Consider the following 25,155-nt stretch of genomic DNA (forward strand, 5'->3'; position numbering starts at 1 on the left):
ATATGAGTTTGCCTCGAGTTGGAGCTGAAGCCGCTGACATGGGTACCGCAGAAGAACTTGGATATTTACGTTCTTTCTCTGCTAACCGCTGATTCATGAGATTGTAGACTCAACCTTGATGCCAACATGGCGGATAACGCCGTCTACCGAGCGTTGAGGCTGTATGTTCTTTTCTTTACTGATAGCTCTTCCGATGTCTGTTCTCTGTATCTATGCGCTACTAATTTCTCCCAGTTGCCTTAATTTCCATTTTTTCCTTTTTCTTCAGCCACATCGCGCCTGACAAGTTTTATATCGAGCCGAGGGACCAGCAATCAGTTGGTGATCAAATACTCGAAATAGACCGTGTTACACAAGAGTTAAGTCTAGCAGGTAAAAATTGTGTCTAATTAGATTTTTTTCAAAGGGTCACTTCACAGGCAGTTGTATGACAATCATCGTCTTAAATTTAAGGCGTGTTTTTGATTAGTGAAAATGATTTCGTTCTAACCGAGTAATAAGTTTCATTAAGCATTATCTTATTAAGAAACAGTCATTATCACGACGTGATTCTTCTTTGTTTACCTTCTCGCAGACCTTGGAAAGAACATTTTAACCTATCAGTCGTTACGATTCGTTGATTTTTGTGTGAAATTAAAGATCAGTTTTTTGTTAAATTATCAAATTTCGTTAGTGTTACTTTAAAGCGTATCGTGGGAGTTTTAACGAGGTTATCAGATGCTGGCGTAAATAGACTACAAAAGAGCTACAAAGTCCAAGTATTTCGCCAAGTTTTATCTGAGTGCGTCCTTAAACATGTCAGATTCTTCTAAAATTATATGTTATATAGTTTAACATTTGAGACATTGTACCTCCCGATATCTGCTGAAACGTAAACATTGTTGTCTTTACATATAAACTAGAGCATGTACTGAATGAAAAAGGTAAGATTTTTGTACAGCCCCAGACTTCACTATGAAAACAGTTCTGGGAAAAAAAATTTGGGAAAACAAAAGATTGCCTTTTGGACTACAGCTTTGTTTTACAACAGCATTGGGTGTGCAGAAATCTTACCTTGAAAAAAATTGAGATCACCCCATTAATGTCATGTATTCAAAAATCCATTTTCTTCCATCACATTGTTAGATAACAATATTAATACTTGTTATTCACAGGCCAACATGTTGACTAAAAATATTCTGCTATGAGTTCAGTTTTCTTAGATGTCATTCTGTTTGTAGAAACAGGTAGTAATTTGTGATTTTTATCATCCCTATTATAGACAATGAGGGTCAAATCCCACCATCAGCTGAGAGTAGAGATATATTTGGAATTTTGGGAATCATAAATTTGTTGGCAGGTAACTTTGAAACTAATTGCAGCAGTACTTGATGTAATTCTTTGTTGTTAGCCTGGAATTGTTTTTGATAATAAGTATGAGACTTGTACACTTGAAGAGCATGGGAAATACAGTGTATATCTACACGTATATTCTTTATCTACAACTTTGAAATTATATTTGTACCCTTTCTTGAAGGCTTGTCTATAGCATGTTATGTAAGAGGTAGGATACTTGCAATCCCAGCTCGACTCTTTTATTCAATGAAGATGAAAATCCAAGTACCCTAAAAGGGAACCTTCCTGTTGGTACCTGGGATGCTCAACCATATAATGAGCAATTAATGGATAAGGTGGGGCATGATATTACAAATTATCAATGGCAAGGTCTGAGTTATGGGTGGAAGCCAAAGGCTGAGGCGGGTAGCACATACATGAGGTTTGTGAATTTATAATATCATGTGGAAACCAAATTCAATAATCGTTTTATTTTATATTTTTGAACAATCTGCAAAAGATGACACTGCTCTCTGAGTTTGCAAAAGTTTGAGAAAACTCTATGGATGAGGGCTTGCAAACTGGGAAGACCTTAAATTAGACATGATGAGCCAGATATTGGGTTATCGTGTCAACTTCACATGCTATTGTATATTGATTGTATGTTCTCAACCAATCTCTCTGTCATTGTGAGTCTAATGTTTAATAACAATCGTTAAACTTGCCACAGTATTTTTTCCTAAGTTACTTTACATGTCTGCTACTATTTTCCCATAGGACCATACTTGGTTGTAGTCACTAAGAAGACCCTTGTAGGTCATGTCAGGGGTCATGAAGTATGGGTAATCAAAGGAACAGATATTCTGGCTTTTCCAAGAGCAACATTGCATCTCACAGAGAGTCAGGTACATGGAGATGGGTTTTGACTGAGTTATTTCTATATGTAAATTATATTAGTATTTATGATGATGATAGTAATAATAAGTATAATAACAAAATTAACAATGATGAAAAAAAATTCCTCTCATCAATTTTACAGCAACGGAACAACAATATCTACTTATCGATGGTGCAGTCAGTGCTTCAGACCAGTAGCTTTTACTTCTCTTGTACATATGATCTAACACACACTCTGCAACGCCTCTCAAGAACCAGCCCAGACTTCCTTCAGATGCCTCTCTTTGAAAGGGTACGAGCACATTAAAAGTCACATTCATTATAAATACAACAATATGATAAGAGGAACATGAAGGTGGGCTGAACTCCGGATCAAGAGGTCTGGGTGGAGCCTTAACCCTTTAACTCCCATGAGTGACCAAGACAGAATATCTCCTTACAATATAAATTCATTATCAACGGGATAAGTGATGAGAATAAAGAAAAATATCAATTTGGGGATAATTAGTTGATTCAATACTTAATTCTCTGAACTAAACTTATAAGAATTGTATACTTGACTGTAAGGAGAATGGCAAATTTGATCTGGGAGTTAAAGGTTAAGCAGTCATTGTAATTGTTCTTGAGCAAGACACATCACTCCTCAGTACCCCTCCTTACCCACAGGGTTGTGATTACTGGTAGGAACACAGCAGAAACCTTCTGTTGTTAGACCATCTCTAGGTGTCTATTCTGTGAATTGTGATCAAAGACAGAAATGAGTAATTTTGAACTGATTCTAGCATCAATGTCTGGCTGAAAAAAGTTACTCAAGTGTATTCCAGAATGCTAGAATTCATGTCTCAAAGAATCCAAAATTTTCAAATTTTGCAGAAGGTGCATGCACCTAGACCCCCCATACAAGAGAATTTTTCTTTGCATCATGTCATGCTGCTTTGTAAGCATAATTCAGTTCATCTGCTTACTCAGTTCAGATCACACATCTGTTGTATTTCCTTAAGACAACCCTGCACCAGGAGTATCAATGAGAAATTAATTACAAAGTATAAGGAAAACTGACAAATAGCAGGGAGGTTAGTCAAGATGACATACTCCTAGTAACTTACTGGATTAGAAACAACCAACCTAATGCCCACTAGAGAACATCCTAATTCCATTTTCACTGATGAAAATTTTCCCAATTTTTCCCATCAGGCTGATCCTCGATTTGTATGGAATGGTCACCTTCTAAGACCTTTAGTTGTGCAACCAGAGGTAACTGTCTCTCAAATACTAATTGAGTGTTATTTAAATTGTTAATGATGATGAGGCATTTATACAGTGCATTCTCCATATCAAAATTATTTTATCACTTTGTGGGAGACTTTGGCCAGACAGCATCAAGAAGTTTACAATTTATAGATGAAATTTTACAGGTTTTCCCCTATTTAGGAATTTTTGGAAACAAGGCCAGACCAAAACAGTGGGAGTTACATTCCCAGGAGTACTCCACACGATTATAACATCTTGTTGTTAAAGGGAGGAATGATTTTTGATTATCTGAGATTGACTGAATGACTAGTGCTTAGTTTATACTAACTAATTGACTCTCAACCAGAACCAGAATACCGGTAATCATTTGTTACTTCCTTGATTAACTGATTGATTTTCAAATAGTTTAACACATGCATAATACATTTTTTTGTTGTCTTGATCTTCTCTTACAGCTTTACAAATTTATACTTCCAGTTATGCATGGCTGTATCCTTTTTTAAAATAAAATGCTATGTACAACTGTTCTTGTTAGTCTTGCATTTCTCTCTGTTATTAAAGAAATCTTTCTCCTTTCAGTTCCAGCAACATGTAGAAATTGACCATCAAATGTTCCAAGAGCTAATTTCAATCATGAATCCTATATATGAATATTTCACTGGAAGCTCCTGGCCAGTTTTTCTTCTGTTCATTGTCTTGTCCATGCTTATTCAAGGCCATTTTCTCATCAGTCTCATCTCCAAAGCTGGTTGGGAGGCTGTTTTAGTTAACCCTTTCACCCTCAATATCTTGACAACAATTCAGGTTAATACGTCTGTCTGTCTGCCATATATTTCATATAAATTTTGTTGTGAGAATTTGGTGTTGGATCAAGTGATATTCCCCCTTCTTACTGAAAATGTTTTTCCTATTCTCATGCCTTGGCAGCGTCATATTGTATTGATACTGTATGGAGAAATTCTGTCTTGGTCACTCCTCAGAGTGAAAGGATTCAAACCAGTTCTCCATAAACTGTAACCCCAAAAACCTTTTCACTCAAAATTTGAAAGTTGGTACTTTCAGAGTAGCTTAATGTCTTATTCCAGCCCTACTGATTGTAGCATTCTGTAGCACTTGCATTTAAGTTTTCTACTAAATGATGGTACTTGAAATCTGCTCTTCTTCAAAAGTTTTCTTTTCAGCCTCAGCATTAGACAGAACGTACCAACTAGACCTGACAATGTAATGATACCACTCCTTTTGAGGTTTTCTTTCATTAAAAATGGAAAACAAAATGGAAAACAAACAAATGATAGATTCTATATCTCTAAGCATCTCTAATTCACAACAAAGTTTTCTTGGTCTACTTGTCAGTCTGGCTTGTTAGTTGAAAGTAACATGGTAACTGTCTTCAGCCTGACTGTTGATTCACTGAAAATCTGAATATCAATTGTTTCCCTTAACACTGCTTAGTCATCTCCATCAATTCCTGTGTCATTAAGCAGAACACGTTTGATTTCATCCTTATATCAAGAAGAAGTTGTTTCAGGGCAGGTATGTGTGAATTTGTTTTTGTAATTTTGGTAACATCCTTGGGCCAGATATATGGTGGAGGGGCAATTTTCTAAAGAAACTGTGGTGCTCTGTTGGTGAGAGAGTATAACAGGGTAATTTAGTATTATCAACTAAGTTGATAAGAAAAATTGACCACCATAAAGAGTTTTTTAAAGCTGATGTTTCAAGCCCTTTACAGAGCAAATGGGCTAACATGGCTCCATTTGCTCTGACAAAGGGCCTAATGCTCGAAACATCTGACTTAGCTCTAAAACTCTTTATGATGGCCAATTTACATTAACAACTCAGTTGATAATACTAAATCACTGAGATGTCTGGTAAGTTTTGTATAATTGGAGTCCAGTGGGTCAATTATCTTGTCAATACAAAAATTATGATTTATAAGATTTCTGTCTCCTGCAGGTACACGTTACTTCATTCGAGGACTTGATGCTGAAGGAAATGCTGCAAATTATGTTGAAACTGAGCAGATTACTCAGTTTGAATCTGGAGCATGTTCTTTTGTACAGGTATGAAAGCATTCAGTCCCCTGTTAGGTACAGTCAAAGAATTTTTTAAAAAAAATTGTCCTCTTTGCTCGTGACTGTTATTCTTTGTCATAGACAAGAGGATCTATTCCACTGTTTTGGTCTCAGAGACCCAACCTTAGATACAAACCAGTACCACTGCTAAATCCATCAGCTGACCATGTAAGTGTTGAAGATCTCCTCTATTATATGTACATCTTGTGCAAACTCTTTTGTGAGGTGGGGCAGAAAAGAGCAGAGGAAAAAAAGATAAAGAATTAGTGATTAAGACCCATAGATAAGAGGTTTGTACCCAGTACACCATTAGCCCTTTTAACTCCTAAAAGTGATTAAAACACAACTTCTCCCTATAATGTCCATACATTATCCAGCAAATCAGTAATGAGAGTCATCAAACTTTTGAGGTAGAAGTGCTATCTTGACCTTAAGCAAAATTCTCATAACTAATTTACAAGGTAGAATATGTGTACATGAAGCCACCAGAGGGGAGAATTAACAATCAGATTTCGGGAGTATTAAGGGGTTAAGCCTGCACACAAGCTCTCTTTGGGGAGAGGGGGGTGGCGGCTGTGTATGGGGAAAGAATTAAGAGAGGACATGAGACAAAGCTTGCAATGTTGTCTCATAAGGTTAATTCTGCCCCCAGAAACCCTTGTTGTCTGCCAGAAAGACCACTTGTGGGAGCTTGCAGATTGTTCCTTTACCTTAGCTCTTAACTCCCAGAAGTGATTAGCATGTAACTTCTCCCTGTAATATCCACATATTATACAGCAAACAGGTATTGAGAACACTCAAACTCATCAGGTACAATTTATCACCTTGATTGAACACCTAATTCTCATAATCAATTTACAAGGAAATGTGTAGCAGTTACATGTCAAGAGGAGAATTGACAGTCAGATCTTGAAAGTTAAAAGGTTGAACAAAATCAAATGAAATGTGTTTGAGAACAAAATGTCTAGTTGAGCAAATTTTTTATTGCACAGGATGAGAAGTTGAATGCATCTTCAATAATTTCTTTAATTTATCATTATGGCAGAGAGGTGGATTTGCTCTCCATCTAGACAAAGAGAGAGTGTACTATGGAGAACATGTTTTAATAAACCTTGTAAGTATTAAATTAATATTAGAATTTCTCTTATTTCAAAAGCATGCAAAGACCACTATGTTGTCTTGGGTGATGTCATTATTATCATGGCAGTTTTACTTTGCAGTGGGTCCTTGTTAATATTCTATAAAAATTATCAAGGTTGAATTGAAATTTTTGTCAGGAAGAAAAGTTGATTTTTAGCAAAATAATTCTCAAGAGCATTTAGATGTCATCACTCTCCTTCTTTTTAACAGATTGATCAGAAAGGCCCAGAGAAGATTTTAGGTGATCGATACACAGAGACTGTCAGTAAGGCAGGGTTAACAGACAACTTCTTGAGGTAAAATGTGGAACATGAAATTAACTTGAGTATTAGAACATTTTTTTGAGTTTTAAAATCTTCTCCAGCATGTCAACAAAGTAATTTTAGGATCATCAACTCGTTCAACACATCATTCAGCATTTATGTTATCATGTTCTATAGAAATTGTTGTGGTAAAATCGTAGGCAAGTGCAACACTTTGTTCATTCTCAACAAGGCAATACTTGATGAAAATTAGGTAAACAGTGGAAGGGATTGTTGAAAAGCTGATGAGTCAACCATGAGCCTCTGATCAGAGCAAAGGCACCTATGATGGTGGTTCTTTGGACCTCTAAGAGTGACTTGCATCTAATTTCTCCTTACAATATCACCCCTGAATTATACATTAAGGTCATGAGAATGAAGGAAAGGATCACCACCCAAAGAGGCTCTTGATTGTTAAACAAATTCATCTTGTCAGCACCTTGGGAAATTTATACAGAACAGTATTGAGAATATGCGTACTGATGTCAGGGTGTAATGGGTGAAGACAGTGTATTAGACTAGTGTCTTTTCTTTGTTATTATTTTTTGAAATTGTAGATATGAGCCATTTGATTTCCATAAAGAGTGCAGTAAGATGAGATGGGAAAGATTGTCCATTCTAACAGACAGATTAAAAGGAGATCAAGAGAAGTTTGGGTATGTCCTCAGTAGCTCTCACTCTATATAAAAAAAGAATTGGTGTGGTATGCATGCACTGCTCTTCTTTTCAGGTGGTAACCAGTAAAATTTTCCATCACTAGTATCTCTTTTTACCACCTAAAATCACTTGAAATTCTTAAAATTGAATTAGTAAAAATATTACTCTAAGAGTTTGATAATTTCTTTTACCTGTTGCACTTAAAATAAGAGAGAACATTGGGTATGGAGGCAATAATAATGAAGTACAGGATACATGTGCTGTGTTGCTCACCATTTTTGTGACATGTTTGATTATTTTTATTTTGAAAATACATTTATTTGCAAAGATATTTCTGTCAGTAACTACTGTATTCAAGAGCAGGAGCCATAGCTCTGGCAAACAGAAATATTCAAGTCTAAAAGAGAAGCAGCACTGAGCTGTCTCATGCCCCCAGCATGGAACAAGATGTAGGAACGAAAAGTACCATGTGTACTAAACAGTTTACTGAAGAAGTTTTACATCAGTCCACAGTTGTTCAATTGATGCTTGTTACTAAATTAAATGTTATGTTATGTTCATTATTGTGATTTTGTTTTATTCCTGTACTAGATTTTTCTCTGTCAAAGGAAAAGATGGTCAAATTGACACTGAGCAAAAGGGAGTGTTCAGAACAAATTGCATTGACTCACTTGACAGGTAAATAACCATACTCAAGGTTAAATCTCTATTTCTTCCTTCAATTGTTGCAATTGTCATAGAAGTTACAAAATAAATGTAAGGGTTTTAGAGTGATGACATTTGTTTGCTTGCTTCTTATTTTGTTGAAGAACTAATGTTGTTCAGAGCTTGTTTGCACGGAGAAGTCTTCAAGCACAGTGCGAGGTAAAGCCTGTCTCCTCTTTCATACTCACATGTATGTTAGCATTAGGAGTGAATTGATGGCAAGAGTTGTACTTTTTCTTGAAGTTGACACACAGTCTGGAAAGGCTGATAAACAGTTGGTGCATCTCTTTGAGCATGTTAATAGTATGCATTTTCATATGCATGGCTGGTTTTGTGACTAAGAAGTAGGTTGAAGCAAATCTTATTTCCACATCCACTACCCAAGAGTGCAAGATGGGCTATGAATTACCCACCATGGTCCCTCAAAAAGAAAAAAAGTGTTTTAGGCAGGTTACATAGTACCTAACCGCCAAACAACTTTTTTCTAAAAGAGAAAAAGTTTACTGCATGGCAGTCTTCAAAGCTATATAGTCCTACTATGCATCTTAAGGCAGTTAATACAGAGAAAATCATGTGATTCTTTGTAACTTTAACATGTCTTTATTGATAAATCTGAGCTCCATGAAGTCACACTTGGTCAAGTAAAATTGAAAATTCTGTATTAATGGTAAATGTAAAGAAAAATGAATGTTAGTGTTTTCTTTGTGTGAAACTCACAACAGAAATGTGACTTCCATTATAGCGATTTGAAATTCTAAGCCCAGGAGAGAGAATAGAGAGTTATGCAGGAATGGAGAAGGCTTTCAAGAATGGTAGGTCAACATTTACAAGGAGTGGGGATAGCTCAGTGATGAGAGTGCTCATCTCCCACTGCTGATGCCTAGGTTCAATTCCTGGCATCACATGTGGGTTGAGTTTGTTCTTGGTTCTTGTCTGTGCTCAAAGGGTTTTCCTCCCTCCACAAAAACTAACATTCTAAATTCCAATTTAACCTGGAAACAGAGGTTAAGAAGAGTGACCTCATGGAATGTCCACTATATTCCGTTTCCCACTTGTACTTTCTGCGCCACTGGGTAATTCTTATGTAAAACTTTATTTGTGTGAAAAAATGAGATGAATGTACACAAGAAGAGAGGCTGGTGACTTTCCTCAAGTATAACACTATAATTATAAAGTTTGTTAACTAGTTTTTGTCATTCTCTCTCTCATTGTTTTGCAAATATTTATTTTTTTACAGTCTGGGCAGACAATGCTGATGCATGCTCTGTGCAGTATGCTGGAACAGGAGCTCTCAAAACAGATTTTACAAGGTATTACTCACAGTGTTAAAACACTTCTCAGTAAGCATGAATTTTCAGCTATGTTAAAACTAATTAAGAAACTTCTCAATCTGTAATATTTGATTATCATAACTAATTTTGGCTCACTGAAAAATTGGGAACAATTCTGCAGATTGTGGTACTGAGGATACGATTCAGAATACTCTTTAGGTTGTTAAAGTTTAAAATGTTTTGTTCCTTCACATTAGCCTGTGAGGGAAAGACATTTGCCACTTCTACTCCCTTCCTTATTCCAAACTCAAACTCATGCCCTTTATGCCTAAGTGGCATAAGTGATGATTTCATTTTATCAAGGGCATACCACCATATCAAAAAATTTTAGCTTTCATTCCTTGGGGGAAGTGAGTGCAGCAACATCACACCACAAAAAAAAAATGAGGAAAAAAGAAAAAGGAAAGTAATTATTAACCATCCATAGATATAACAAACATTTTGGTTGTTTTCCACAAATTTGTTGAATCAAGGTATTCGATATAACAAACCCTTGATAAAACAAACTAGTTTCCTTAGTCCTTTGGTACACAAATGTTTTAGTGGGAATTCAAGGTGAATGTAACAGGTGCAATGTTAAATAGGTTGTTGTTGACCTAGAGAAGGCTTACCATATGTAATAACTTTGTGTTACACTGTGTATAGAACTGGAAAGCGTTCAACACTTGGAGCGTTAAAGGATGGTTTTAATTCAGCTGTGAGGTATTACAAGAACAACTTTGCTGATGGATTTAGACAAGTGAGTGAAATCAGTTTGCAAATATTTCCTTGGGGCAAAGTATGTTGAATTGTGTGTAACTTATTTCTCTTCTTTTATGTTTATGTTTTTGGTTCAAGACTGTTCACAGATGACCATAACTGTTGATCCTAAAAATGAGTTGCATCTAAATTTTTCCTCACAATATCACCCCTGAATCAAACATTAACGTCATGAATATGAATATGCATACTGATCTTGTATAATGGTGTAAAGGGTTAAGAAATTTTGACTTTATATGCTTATAGGATTCAATTGACTTGTTCCTTGGAAACTATGTGGTAGACCCCAATGAAGGAATCTCCAAACCATCACCTCTTGAAATTCTCAGAGATTGGAGATTTATGGCTGTAAGTTCAGTGTTTTCTATTTTTCTTGGTAACTGAAAAAAAGCATTTTCATGATTACACTTTTTGTGTAGCTCATCCATTTGTTGTTACTGGAATTCTGTTGTTAGTTTTCCTTTTAACCTATGCAGCAACAGCAAGCATCACCATTCAAACTTATAATTAAAACATTTGAGTTCATTCTCTTGTTTAACTAAAATCTTATTTTTCTGCTTCACTCTTTTAGCTCCCAATGATCCTTTTGCTAGGATTCTCCATGTTTGTTATCAGTGTTTTAATTCCATCAAGTAAGTATGATATACCACATAAATAGTACACTTGTTTTTTGGGGTATATTTGTTGCATGTGAGTTTTGTTTCCCTGGCTGCCTTTCAGTCATGGTAGATTTTCTGCGACTTTCATTACTTAACATCACCTGTAGCTACATTTTGTTTGGTTTAAATATCTTAAACAGCTGCAAAATTTTAAATAATCACTCAATTTAAATTTGTGTCTAGGGACATGCAATCAAAGTGAGCAATTATCATTCTCTAATGGTCATTTGTGACTTAAAAGTAGATCATTTTCATGTACCATAATTTTTAGAAATACTATCATAATGATAAATTAGTAACCATACCTGTACATGCTGTGGCCTGCATGATAGGACGAAGGAATCACAAGGCCAGGGCTTGAAACTCAAACCGAGCCTCCTTGATGCAGAAAATTTCAATTGGGTTTGTTTTATCTCCTGAGTTGATAATGTAAATTGACCAATGCAGAGAGTTTCAAAAAGTTTTATGTTTCAAGGGTTAGCCCTTCATCAGAGCTAATGCAAATACAGAGCCTACTATCAGTCAACTTTGGGGCACACCTTCAACTTTGTGTGAAAGGCATTCTTGTGATGTAATAATTTCTCTCTCCTTTTTTCTTGCAGCTGATTATGGAGTACAATTTCTTTATGTGTTGTTCTGGGGTGGTGCTGTGATGATGACACTGTACGTGGTGCTGTATTTCGGCAATGAATATGTTGATCAACCACGCCTGGTGCAAGTTCAAGCAAAGGACAAAAATGTTTGACTAGAATCGTCAACAAATTCACCCCTTTATATCTTGGTGTAAATTATATCTAGTTATTGTCAGTGATTAATATCATGATGGTAAAAATATATGAATTTAAGGATTTATGAATCAAGATAAAATTGGCAATGTACAATTTACATCCTGCAAACTTGGGTAGGTTATGAAGTGTTCTCCAATGATTTTTGGTAGCCATTTATTACAAAAACATTGGCTAGTAAAGGTTTAAAATTAAGATATTGGACAAAATAAGGCAGGGTAAGAGTTTATCCAAATCTCACCTCAAGGCTGTCAAGCAAGAGAAATTGAACATCAATTTCTTTAAGCTTCCTTTGACTAATTAAATATGCACATATTTTTTGAGTTACATCACAAAATGTGAACAGTGTTACAATGATTTTGTTTAATGCCTAGTAAACAAGCTATGACAGGCTGCTGTATTTGCAGGGAACACCATCTAATCATATTAAAATTCCAAACATTGAACAGAAGGCTGTGATTGTTCTCTTGACTTGAGCCCTAAAACTCTAGTAGAATATTTAGGGCCATCATTGGTCTCCTGTAATCTTTTAAGAAAATCAACATTTTGTTACTTTCTGTATGATAATATTGTTATCAGTTACACTTGCACAATGAAAGACCAGTGTTAACATATTGGCATGATGGGAGCCAAAAGAACTAAGTGTTTATTTGATTAATTAGGTACTTAGATCATGTAGTAAAGATATTAAGTATCATTGGTATATATTATTTGCCAGAAATTAATACTATGGTCATCTTTATGAAGAGACAAGAGACCATAATCACATGTAGTATCAAAAAGTTCCAATACATAAAGTTGAATATCTACAAAGTTCATAATGAAGGGAAAATCAAGAGCTCCATGATTTTCTCTTTAAACCTTTTCACTCCCAATATCTAGAGCAGATTCTCTTTACTGGTAGCCACACATTTCTTTATTGGTTGTTAGTGAGAATTTTAATATATATCGAGACAATGTTCCAATGAGATGATTTTCTTAATTCTCTTTTGCTGTTTGTTTGAAAGTGGGTTAAAATGTTGTAGAGAATGTATGAAATGATCCCACCTTGAGATGAAAGGGTTGTCATTGCTTCTTGGTGCTACCATCAGTTCATCAGAAATATCTCGCATTTGAAACTTGTTCATGCACAGTGACACAGTTTTAATATTTTAATAATTTTAAAATTATTTAAGGAAAGACAATTTTAATGGAGATACAAGAAATAAAGAGGTTGACATGTTCATTTCATTTGTAAAGATATTCTGCTGTCATAAGATTTTGCGCAATTTTGACAAAGAAACAGGAAGTGGGTGTGGTGCTGTAGTGATAGTGTGCTCTGCTCCCGTTGCTGCAGCTCAGGTTTCATTCCCAGACTTTGTGCCACATGTGGATTGAGTTTGTCAAGGGTTCTTGTCTTTGCTCCGAGGGTTTGTTCTCCAGGTTCTTTGGTTTTCCTCTCCACAAAAACCAACACTCTAATTTCCAATTCTTTTTGGAAACACTGGACAACAAGAGCCACCTCATGGAATATCCATTGGTACAAAAATTATTATTTGACCTTTCCCATTGTTAATCTCCACTTTCATTGTTTTAAAACTATTTTCCCGTCATAAGTCACCTGGCTCTATTTTTACAAGTCTCCTCCAACAATAGAAGGAACTAAAAACTCCAAATAAAAAAAGTGCATTTCCTCAAATAAGTGCCCAGGCTTTTATTTAAAATTTTGGCTAAAAGGGAGGGTGCTCATTGGAAGGAGGGCATTTATTCAAGGAGGGTACTTATTAAATTAGCACCGCAAGAGGAAAAAAAAGACAACTCACATTAAGGAACTCTGAAAGCACATGAAAATAGAAAGAACTGGAAGTGACTTAACATAAAAGAAATTATTCTCTTTTACTGATTCCTGCTGTAGTTGTAGCTTAAAAGTTATTAAGTGGTAAGGAAAACAGGTTTTCTGTGTGTCCTTGCTATTTAAAAAAATTGAGGGGGTGTGGTGCTTTTTTGACATTATGGCAGAGGGGTGAGCACTTATTAGAGTGTGGGCACTTATTCATGGAAATACAGACTACCAGTATGTGAATTATATTAATAAAGCTAATTTGAAATTTCTTGATATTTGACATAGCATTCTACTTGACTGTCACAACATGCAAGGCTTGTCTAGTCAAGACAAAAATCCTATTATTAGATGCTTGGAGCCCAAGGATTTCATTGTCAGGAGTTGTCAATGTTACAACTTGTTGATTGGCATGTTTAGCACTCCCTACAGGTTGTTGGTAAACATAAACATGTCTTGTGTTGTCGCATATCACAGCATAGGACAGATCTGGGGCGCATGTGGAGAACTTGCGATCCCTTTTAGCAGCCTGGACATAACCTAAAGCATTAAATGTTCCGGTGTGAATCCAGTTAGCCTCACTGTCTGAGTGTGCCTTGGGCTGCCACACAAGGGCATCAACATCATGACGTATGCAGAAGGCAGGAGGAAGACTCTTATCAAGTGATGCATTGAAAATCCACTGATGACTTGCTAAACAAACCTGACAAGAAAAAAAAGATTTGTCAGACATGTGCATCACCCATTACCATAAATTCAAAGTAAACAGCCATGAACTTGAATGACCTTATCAAGGGAATTGGGTGGGCTCACAATCTAGACCACAAATAGATTACCTAGTTTAAAAGGGTTTTTAAAGAGCCTTTAGTGCTGCACCCAGGGTATTAAAAGATAATTAGGATTTATAGACTGAGTTGATAAATATAAATAGGCCACTGTGAAGAGTTTCTAAAGCTTGTGTTAGCACCAGCACACCATAAGCCCTTGATCAGAGCTTTCTAGTTTATTCTGAAGAAACATATTGCTTCATGGTAAAAGTAAAGGTGAGAGGAATTTCTCAAGATGTCCATTTTTGTCACTTGCTCTACACATAACCTTTGTGAGTCGGTAAAGAGTTCTGGAGGAGCTTACATCAAGTGGTGTGCAAATCATTTATTAGATGATCTGATAGAAGGAGCCCTGTAAAAAAAAATTAACTACCAATACATACCTTGTGTGTTAATTCTCCAGTTTTAACATCCAACCGAAAAATATATTCAATATCCTCTGGGAAAGCATCACATTCTTCAAATTCATCATTACTAAATGACATCTTAGTTGCCCGTGACTTTTCCACCTGGATTTCAAATATTGATTGAAAAATTCAACACGATATCAATACTTTTGATGTTCACAATAAATTTTTTCTGCTAAAAATTGCTACGTGAGATGAACTTAGCAACATAGGAATGTAAAACTGATTTTTTCCAAAATAATTGGCCAGTTAGATACCATTAAAAACATCAAATGTGCAATTTGCAGGACAAATAGTAAACACAGTGCTCAGGAAACCTTACATGGCAGCACTGAAAAATATAGTTTAGAGTCTATCAAATCTTTAGACAATACAGCCATTCCAAATCCAATACTGCAATTCCCCATCACTCATTTAAGTAGATCATTAGTCAAGTTCAATCAAGAGCAACTACTTGGAGCTTAAAAGTGATGTGCTATTTGAAAATGTTGCAATCCAACTATTTTGATGCTAACTGTAGATTGAGCTGCACTTAGGGATTTAAGATATTATTTTATAGCTCATCTGAACATCAGAGGCGTTGAAAATCTCACATACCATTTTGTCTGATGTGAGGTGTTCCAGTCTATTGTGAATCTCCTCAACTCTCTGTGCCTCCTTACCTACCAGCTCATAGACACCTCGGTCATCACCTTGAACAACACTGCTCCAGTGGTGTTCTTGAACCTGCTTCACAAGTATCAGTTCCAAACTACAGAGGAGAAAAAAAGGTTTACTACAGGTTTCAGAAAGAAGACACAGTTATATGTAATTGAAAATAGTGTGTATCATGTCTAGTTCATGGTATTATTTTCTGTAAGCTTGTGACTCACCAGCAAGTTTTTAAAAATGTTTACAACAGGTTTCAGAAACAAAACAAACTTATCCTTATAATTAGAAATATTCTGTGTCATGTCTGGCTCAATGTAATTTCCGGTATGCTTGCAGTTCACTAACAAGTACTCTGTAGCTAAGTGGTAGAACATTCAATTATAAAATCCAAGTTTTCCATTTCCCTGACTAATTACTTTGTAAGTGTTAATATGTTGAGGAAATGGTTGGGTTGAAATATAATACAAAGACTTGCCAGTAGATGGTTTTATTAGTTTTTATTCAGTGTAACATAGGGCTGGAAAATAAACTAATAAGAGCTCTGCTTTTAGGCTTGGCTAAATCTATATATTAAAATCCAAAGATTAAAATCCCTGTGGGCTGGACACAGATTTTTTAATTGTCTCCCAATTGTGAAAAAATGAGTAACATCCTTTCTTTATTTATCAACTGAGCTAAACATTTACCATCTCTCCTTTTCTAGATACATGTACAATTAAAAGAAGTAGCAGTGTTCTCCCTTATTTTAAGCATGACAGGTAAAATAAATTTTCAAACCGGTAAAGCAATCCTTTTACAAGTTGAATTTTCAAGAATTCCAAGCAATTTTAAATGGTAATAAGAGGTACTACAGGCAGTAAATGTTACCAGTTACTGCCTGAAAAGGAGAACACTGAGTAGTGTTAAGCATTATCAATTGCTAAATGTCATTTCTCATAATTGTGGAACAGTACATGTCACTTCCCAATGAGTGCAAGCCATTTTTAAGTCTTTTTGCTTGGCTGAGATGCTTAAGAGGGTTTCTTGTGATGCCAGTTGAATTCTAAACATAACTATTTTGTGACAGAGAAAGGAGAGGGGTAGAGAGAAAAGATACTTAAAAATAAAGACTGAAAACAAGTACTGCAAGTCACCTATTTTCCTCAACTGTCCATGTGCTTTCCTCTGAATTTACTTTTGCATAAAGAGGACCACTCAACAAAATCTTTTTCCCAATTTGAAGGTCCACAGAATCTGCTGTTACATTACAAGCTATATCATCTTTCTTGGTGCCATCTGGTAGAACAAATTTTACAGTGACATCTTCACTATCCTGTGACCATTTGTATACTATTGCCGAAGAACTGTGGGACTTTATCTCAGCCATACCATCATCTGCAGAGTTAAATGACCCTGATGGCTTTTCGTCACTGTCACCTATTCCAAATAGAGAAAAAACAGGTCATGTCAGATAAAAAGGAACCTTCTCTATTTCCAAAATCTTCACCAAACTTAACCCTTGGACCCCTAAGAGTGACCAGCTTCTAATTTCTCCTTACAATATCAACTCTGAATCGTGCATTTAAGTGAGGAGAATAAAGGAAATAATCACCAACTGAATTAGCCTTTGATTTTTAAATGAACTCTCCTTGTCAGCTCCTTGGGAAATATACAGAAAGCAGTATGGAGATGATCATTATTCATACTGGTGATAGAGTATTGACAAACAGATAAGGGAAGATGTTAACAATTGTGATCATTGCACAAATTACGTTCATTATGCCTCAAAGACAAGAAACTATATTTAGCTTCTAAACAGAGTTTTATCGCTAAATTCAGATGCAGAGTTGTTATGTAGTATATTCCTTGTTACACTACTCCAAACAAATGTTAATCCCACAAATAAATAAGGTACCTTTCACCAGAGAAAATGGTCTTTCACTTGCCACCAAAATAGCTGTACCACCACACTCAATGCCAGCATACACTGGTGCACTGTGACCTCTGAACTGTTGCAGCATCTCGCAACTGTAACTTATGGAACCTGTGGCTGAGCAATTCACTTGTGAAAAGGTGATCAACTCCAAATGAACATTGTGAGCATCTTTCACTGACATAGAAGCATCATTTTCCGTGATACTCAATAACAAGCAACTGACACATCCAGTTTCTGGGCTTTGAACAGCATGAAGGATCAAAGATGGCTGGTCAAACTGGTAAACTGAGCCTACCTTCCAACTTGCATTCTGAGAACAATCTCCTATTCTGTCACCTGTTTGCAGCAAGTAGAGTTTCCCACTTCCATCACACAAACAAGCCAGAGATTGTGAAGGAAGAAACAGTGTTGAGTTCAAGCTTTCTTCAGTTTTTTCTACTGCTGGTGTTTTGAATACTGTATCAATGGATGAAACATCTGTGTCCTTAAAATTATAAAGAGACACAAGTTAGATATTTTTTATCACTTTAAGTTGCATATTTAGATTTTCAATCCCTCTATGAGCATTCCAACCTTGTATTAAAACAAAAGTAAACTAAATAAACATTAAATATTCAAAATATTGCACATTTTTTAAGTAAAAACTTCAAAATCTATTTCAATCGTTTTCCATGCCAATTTTAAAATCTAGGGAACAAAGGTTATGGTTCAAATCAGATCATCAAAATAAATAATCAAAACAGGACAATCTAGTTGACAACTTTGTCTGTTGTCATTGTCTGTCTGCTGAATAATACATTGACGTTGCAAAGAGAGGCTACACTCTAATCACTACTTAGAGTTCAAGAGTTAACTATTGGGAAAAGGTTCTGATGCTCCATCAAATTCTCCTTACCCACACGAGAGGAAACTGACAAAGAGCTTCACGTTTCACAAACGTTCAAGGAAACAATTTCACATTATTTTCACCTTTCGATGTTTTTCATCGTATCTCACGATTTTACTTATTGGTTCACTTACTTTGACAACTGCCCTTTGAACTTCGTAGTCTTCATTAACGAAATAAACAACTTCAGTTTTCCCGCCATCAGTCCAAGAGTCAATCACCAGATGGTTATGATTTCCAAAGGCTCGAATGTGTTGAAGGGAAAACGACTCCTCTCTGAGCGGTACATTATTCACTGAAGAAATTAATCTAGTGGACGACAGTGTCAGGGGGTCCAAAGCTAGTTTATAACCTTCAAATTTTGGATTCAATAGTTGCCGATTTGGACGAAGAGACTCCATCGTGATCTTCTCACCAGACTCTCACAGAGATTTCGAACGAGGAGGCAGTCTGGGACGGTGACAAATTGCCATATATCATGGAAGTGATACGGAGGTAGAAAGTTCAGGAAGAGCAAGGCGAAGATAAAAATGGCATGAAAACGATCATACAATCTCCTTCAGATAACAAAAAGTGTAGCTTAGTGGCTAGTATATGTTGGATCTCTTTCTGAGGTGAAGGCCGTACCAAAAATTCCTGTGACGTGCATGCGACGAATGAATTTCTAGCTGACACTCGACAAAGGGCACTTTTTAATGAGCCAATATCTTGACCGATAGTACAGCTGTATTAGTCTCCTTTCGAGCCTTTGTTACTTTCGACTGTCGATGTTAAGACGATGGAACTCGTTTGATATATTCATTCAAATTACGTAGGGCTAACCTTCGATTCAGCTCGTTCCTTTTCTCACTAAACGTTGGGGAGAAAAAAATTTCTCAATGTACGTCGCTGAAGTGCCAGACGAATTCAGTAGAGCTTGATGGAAAACGAATGTGAAGAAGAAAACAACTTGAAAGGAAATTATCGCTTCTAAACTATTAAAATCTGGAGACTTGGCTATTGCCATACACTGTGAACACTGATAATTTGACATTGTTTCTCATTTCACAGTCAAGAGTTCGCAGCATGATATAACGATTTTTGACACTCTAAAATTGTATGGTTGGTTAATTTATATTAAAGTTATGCTATGTTAGAAACAATAACGAATATTGCATCAGTTGTTTTAGAACAAGTGATTTATTTCAATCGGACTTGTTCGAATAATGTAGTCAAAGTAGTCAAAAGGGTTATGACGTGCAGTGCAGTTCCTGTGGTCGCCGCACGCAAAATGAAAAATTAAAACTTTTCCTCTCAATGATAAGATCTCCTGAAAAACAAATATATTGATTCTTAGGAAAAAAATGATAGTTAACAAGTGTGATATCGAGCACGATTAATTTAGCATTACCGGCAGTCTACTATCGTTAATTAAAATACTCGCGACGGCCCTCGTAAATAATTTCATACTACACTGCTCTCCGGAATGTAAAATCAGAGAAAATTACACCAAAGAAACCTTATTTTTTTCCATCTGATGTTCGAAATGATGGGTAAAAAAGTTATGAAAAGATGTCCTATCTCGACCAGCCGGTGTACAAACACCCCCTCCCCCCACAAAAAAAAATCTGGGACGGGAAGGGGAGGAAAGGGGGCGGCTGCTATGCCAGAGCGGAATGCTCAAGATACTAGAGCGAATTTAATGAGCCGCACCCCTTCCGTTGCTATGATATGACACGTTCCAGATGACATAAATTTATTACGCCGCATGAGTTCAGTATCGCATAAATTCATCATAAGATGTCCTGCTGAGTATCGCAGCGGCAGACACCGTGACAACCTTCGTAGAGACACAGAGTGAGAAATTGTAATAAGAGAATATCATACAATAATGTTTAAGTGCGGTTTATCGCGGTCTCCTCAAGAAAAACTGTTGTCACTAACGCCACTGAAATTTGCATTTTGCCTGTTTAAAGACATCATGTGTTACCGCAGCAGGATTTTTATTGGTTAAGCTTTTATTTAGCTTTGTCTTTCGCACAATAGCTTTCAGGTGTCGAGTTTTACCATGATCACCAATAAACACCATCAACAACATTCGATGGCTAGCCTTAATGACGTCACAAAAGCACCACTGTATATGGATGTGAGCCTATTGTTGACACACGAAGCCTCGCATAAATTAGTCGTTAAATAAAACCGCGCCACAATCTCCCCGACGACATTTTGCAAACTTTAAGACAAGGGAAAGTAGAACCTTCAACGTTCGCTGAAAAAATTTTCAAAGATGCGAGAAATTGTTCATCTTCAGGCTGGCCAGTGCGGTAACCAAATCGGAGCTAAGGTTAGAACATATCTAAAGTCAGAAATATAAGATTTTCGTTCGTTTGCGCTCAAGTTTACTCTCGCTTTTCAGTTCTGGGAGGTAATCTCGGATGAGCACGGCATTGATCCAACTGGCACTTACCACGGTGATTCCGACCTCCAGTTGGAAAGGATCAACGTTTATTATAATGAAGCTACAGGTAACTGTCAAATTGTGATGTTTGATCATCTAGATCCTTTTTTTCAAACCATTTTGTGGCCGCTTTGGCTCTATATTTTAACGTTCGGCCCTGCTAACCATTGTTGTCGACTCATCAAATATTTTAGGTGGAAAGTATGTTCCCAGAGCCTGTCTTGTCGATTTGGAACCTGGTACGATGGATTCCGTCCGTTCAGGTCCCTTTGGACAAATCTTCAGGCCAGACAACTTCGTCTTCGGTAAGTTCAAGTTTCGATTTCACAGTTAAAATAATCGATCGTAAGACTCGTTCGACAGCTACACCCTAATATCTGTATAACGAATTGACACATCGCCACGTTTCATCGTAGGTCAAAGCGGAGCTGGAAATAACTGGGCTAAAGGACACTACACCGAAGGAGCCGAATTGGTAGACTCTGTACTCGATGTGGTTCGTAAAGAAGCAGAAGGCTGTGACTGTCTGCAAGGTTTTCAACTCACACACTCGCTTGGCGGCGGAACCGGCTCGGGTATGGGAACTCTTCTTATCTCGAAGATCAGAGAAGAATATCCAGACAGAATCATGAACACATTCAGCGTCGTGCCATCACCAAAAGTATCAGACACCGTTGTGGAGCCTTACAACGCCACACTGTCCGTCCATCAGTTGGTTGAGAACACCGATGAAACATACTGCATCGACAATGAAGCACTCTACGATATCTGCTTCAGAACTCTGAAGCTTACCACACCAACCTATGGCGACTTGAACCACCTTGTATCAGCTACCATGAGCGGTGTAACAACTTGCCTTCGATTCCCTGGCCAGGTAAATGTCGATTTATTCTCCAAAATCGATCACTGACGAAATTTTAACGAAGAAAGCAGTATTCTTAACGGTTAAGAAATGGGCGCGCAGCCAGTGGTTATCGATTATCAGTTGAAACTATAAATCGCGTGCACACTATCAGAAAATGTTTCTAGTTTTAGGAAAGCTAGATTTATTGGGAAAAACGCGCGTATTTAGCGATATTTATCGTTTGGGACTGATATCGGGCTCAAGAAAGACTCTTCAAGGAACAGCTACGCATTAATTTTGTCATTCGTGGAAGGGTCGAAAACGGCAGTGATTGTCGTGCGTTCCAAATTGCCATTACCTTTGTCCCCTCGTTTTTTCAAGAAAAAAAAATCAAAATTAAGACTAAAGTGCAGTTGCAAGCTGAGCGTAAGCAAAACGTGTGCAGTCTCTGCTTTAAACCACGCCGTAGAAAGACAACTTTGATTACTGCTTTGACTACTCAAACAAACTATGATTATGATAAGCGGCTTAGTTTGGCGACTTGTCTCCGACAAGCAGCTGCTCTTCTTGTCTGAAAACCTCTTTTAATACTTCCATCCTCAAAAACTATTTAGTAAAATTTCTTATTCTAGGGGATGATAACAACAGATTCTGTCCATTTTCTTTCAACGTCAGCAACAAAGTTATGAAAAATTATGGTAGAATAATTTATTGGTTTGTTGAATTGGGAAAGAAAGGGCCTATTCAGGAACGCGTCCTTTAAGAATACAAGACTAGATTGCTCTAAATTATTGATTACGGCAACGAAAGGATACCATCTTCAAGCCTTTCATGACAATAAGTTTAGGAAGATGCTTAACAGTGAGGAGGCAAAAAATAAAATCGAAAGTTTAAATCGCCTGGAAAAAATTTTATCGTGACACGAACCAAGCCATGTTACGAGAAGCAGAAATCGTTTTGTAGATTCGCATGTAAGGTCTAAAATATCTCTGAAGATTATTGAAACCTTCCTTTTTCAAAGCGATTAATGTTCTGTTTGTAATTTCTGGCGAGCTTATTTCTTCCCAAAAAAGTGCTGATTTTGCCGTTTGCTCTCAAAGATCTGTACAGCATAGCAACAAGCCGCTATACTGTAAACTAAAGCGTCGCCAAGCGAACCGAAAATCAGTCGAGCAAATCTTTCCATGTCAACAAACACAAACAAAATTCTTACGAGTGATAATTAAAACCATATTCATACAGAATCTGGTTAAAAGTTTTGTTTTTGTGGGGTTCTTTTTTTTTTTTTTTTTTTTTACATTCTGGTCATGTTGCGTGAGCAATGCCTTAAGCAAGTTGTAGCGCTGCGAACGGAACACAGCAAGAGGTAACAGTTGTTTCGATTTTATCAAGCAGTTTGCGATCGGTGTTTAAAAAATCCTTGAATAAATGCCACACGAAGTCTGCATAAGATCAGCAAGAGCTGTAATAGGATTAAACTGTTCACTCTTTCAATTATGAACTGATTGAATAGTACAACGCCTGTGTTTTTCCACCTCTTTGCATTAACGAGAAAAATAAACATACCACGAACACACAATCCCAGCAAGTGCTCTAGCAATAAATTACAATCTTACTTTTTATTGTGAGTTTTTCCCTCACCTTTTTCCTTTTTAAAAGTTTTATTTAAAAATTACCTATCTTAAATTGTTCGCTTCAGAAAGAGATAGGAACTGAAGCAACGTAGGTTTCAAAGCTAATTTTACTCCTATTATATTTCACAGTTGAATGCTGATCTCAGGAAGTTGGCAGTGAACATGGTTCCTTTCCCGCGTCTTCACTTCTTCATGCCTGGATTTGCTCCTCTCACCAGCAGAGGATCCCAGCAGTACCGTGCACTCACAGTACCAGAACTTACCCAGCAGATGTTTGACGCCAAGAACATGATGGCTGCTTGTGACCCAAGGCATGGACGTTACCTAACTGTGGCAACAATGTTCCGTGGCCGTATGTCCATGAAGGAAGTTGATGAGCAGATGTTGAACGTTCAGAACAAGAACAGCTCCTACTTTGTGGAATGGATCCCCAACAACGTGAAGACCGCTGTCTGTGATATCCCTCCCCGTGGACTGAAAATGTCCTCTACCTTCATCGGCAACAGCACAGCCATCCAGGAACTGTTCAAGCGAATTAGTGAACAGTTTACCGCTATGTTCAGGCGTAAAGCTTTCTTGCATTGGTACACTGGAGAGGGTATGGATGAGATGGAGTTCACTGAGGTAAAGATCTTGTTTTTCAAGCTGATCGAGAATGAATTGAGCGACTGTTGTGCGTAGATCTTCAACATATTACAACCAATGTTCCCTTCAATTAATGAGGCGTAATTCTTTTACAGGCTGAATCCAACATGAACGATCTTGTTTCTGAGTACCAACAGTACCAGGATGCCACAGCAGAAGACGAAGGAGAGTTTGACGAGGAGGAAGAGGCTGGAGATGAAGATGCTGCATAAACTGTGTGAAGACATAAAGTAACAATTCGCAGGAAACATATGAACTTTTTCTTATCTAGAAAGTAAACAGGATGTTCTAACTGCTCACTTCGTTTCAGTAGAACCACTGGTTTTGTTCTATCAAATAACTAAACTTGAAAACCTCTTTTCAGCTTTTTTTTTTTTTTTTTTTTTTCATAAAATGTAGATAGAACCTTGAAACACTCTGAAAATTTGATTCCGTAGTAACCGAATTTAAACTGGTCTTTCCGTATTTTAAATTGTGAACGGTTTTTGGTCAATAAAGACAACAAATTCCTGCAACATAATTATCTTCGTCTTTTCTCTAAATTTTCTGAATATTTGCGTTTGCGACCTGCGTCATATGAGAGAGAGGAAGAAAGGTATCGTGTAGGGCTGCACGGTAACACTTTGAAGCGCAAAATAAATTGCTCCACTACGACATTCACGCCGCTCAATGGGTGGAGTGCCCCATAAGTTCTTGTGAAGGATTCCTGTGGCTCATTCCAAAAATGCATTGCCACCCTGATAAAAATCCTTGGGGTAATAGGGTAGAAAGGGAGCAAAACTGGTTGCCAGAGGCTACTCTAGGTTTATCCTCTGTACTATTCCTTTTCAAAATACAAGAATATCTTAAAACGTCTTCATGCCCTGAAACAGCCTTATCGCGTGCTAGGGGCGCCAAACCAGTCCATATTCTTTGTATTTCTGTGTCCCAGTTTACTTTTTATGTGGTCAATTCGACTTTTTATACGGTCAACTTTTTACTTCATAGATGGTCAACTTTTTCCTTTTTATATCGGTCCGTGTAAAATTTAGACTGCAGACCGCAGACTGAGTGTAAAATGCAGAGTCTGTTCTAAAACAATCAACCTTTTATGACCGCGGTATCGACCTGATCGTGAAGCGCAAGAGCGAAGTGTTGAATGTCTTGAAGCTTCTGATACAAAGCACCATTCTAAAATCACGCCTACCTTTGCAGCACAAAACGAAGGTACGAGAA

The 25,155-nt window shown here is 36.9% G+C and overlaps 3 protein-coding genes across 3 annotated transcripts; 2 read left to right on the forward strand and 1 right to left on the reverse strand.

Annotated features, from left to right (window-relative positions):
• The first annotated feature begins 63 nt into the window (after positions 1-63).
• Positions 64-13,100, forward strand: LOC113675614 (phosphatidylinositol-3-phosphatase SAC1). The gene is made up of 21 exons (XM_027192210.2): positions 64-161; positions 269-372; positions 1,262-1,339; positions 2,092-2,219; positions 2,354-2,503; positions 3,406-3,465; positions 3,918-3,951; positions 4,915-4,995; positions 5,419-5,525; positions 5,619-5,705; positions 6,583-6,651; positions 6,888-6,973; positions 7,537-7,635; positions 8,228-8,314; positions 8,446-8,500; positions 9,084-9,153; positions 9,579-9,651; positions 10,318-10,411; positions 10,678-10,779; positions 11,003-11,063; positions 11,693-13,100. The coding sequence occupies exons 1-21, from the start codon at positions 127-129 to the stop codon at positions 11,833-11,835; spliced, it is 1,803 nt and encodes a 600-aa protein (XP_027048011.2). The 5' UTR covers positions 64-126; the 3' UTR covers positions 11,836-13,100.
• Positions 12,499-19,462, reverse strand: LOC113675616 (nudC domain-containing protein 1). The gene is made up of 6 exons (XM_089199705.1): positions 18,515-19,462; positions 17,474-17,978; positions 16,713-16,995; positions 15,526-15,679; positions 14,905-15,030; positions 12,499-14,397 (listed from the first exon to the last, which is right to left on the reverse strand). Exons 1-6 carry the CDS (start codon positions 18,779-18,781, stop codon positions 13,987-13,989), a joined length of 1,746 nt encoding a protein of 581 aa, XP_089055831.1. The 5' UTR covers positions 18,782-19,462; the 3' UTR covers positions 12,499-13,986.
• Positions 19,463-20,235: 773 nt separating this feature from the next.
• Positions 20,236-24,455, forward strand: LOC113675625 (tubulin beta chain). The gene is made up of 6 exons (XM_027192218.2): positions 20,236-20,703; positions 20,776-20,884; positions 21,012-21,122; positions 21,234-21,691; positions 23,425-23,919; positions 24,036-24,455. Exons 1-6 carry the CDS (start codon positions 20,647-20,649, stop codon positions 24,150-24,152), a joined length of 1,347 nt encoding a protein of 448 aa, XP_027048019.1. The 5' UTR covers positions 20,236-20,646; the 3' UTR covers positions 24,153-24,455.
• Positions 24,456-25,155: the final 700 nt, after the last annotated feature.

Source organism: Pocillopora damicornis, chromosome 3 (assembly GCF_964200805.1).
Source record: "Pocillopora damicornis chromosome 3, jaPocDami1.2, whole genome shotgun sequence".
Lineage (NCBI taxonomy): Eukaryota > Metazoa > Cnidaria > Anthozoa > Scleractinia > Pocilloporidae > Pocillopora > Pocillopora damicornis.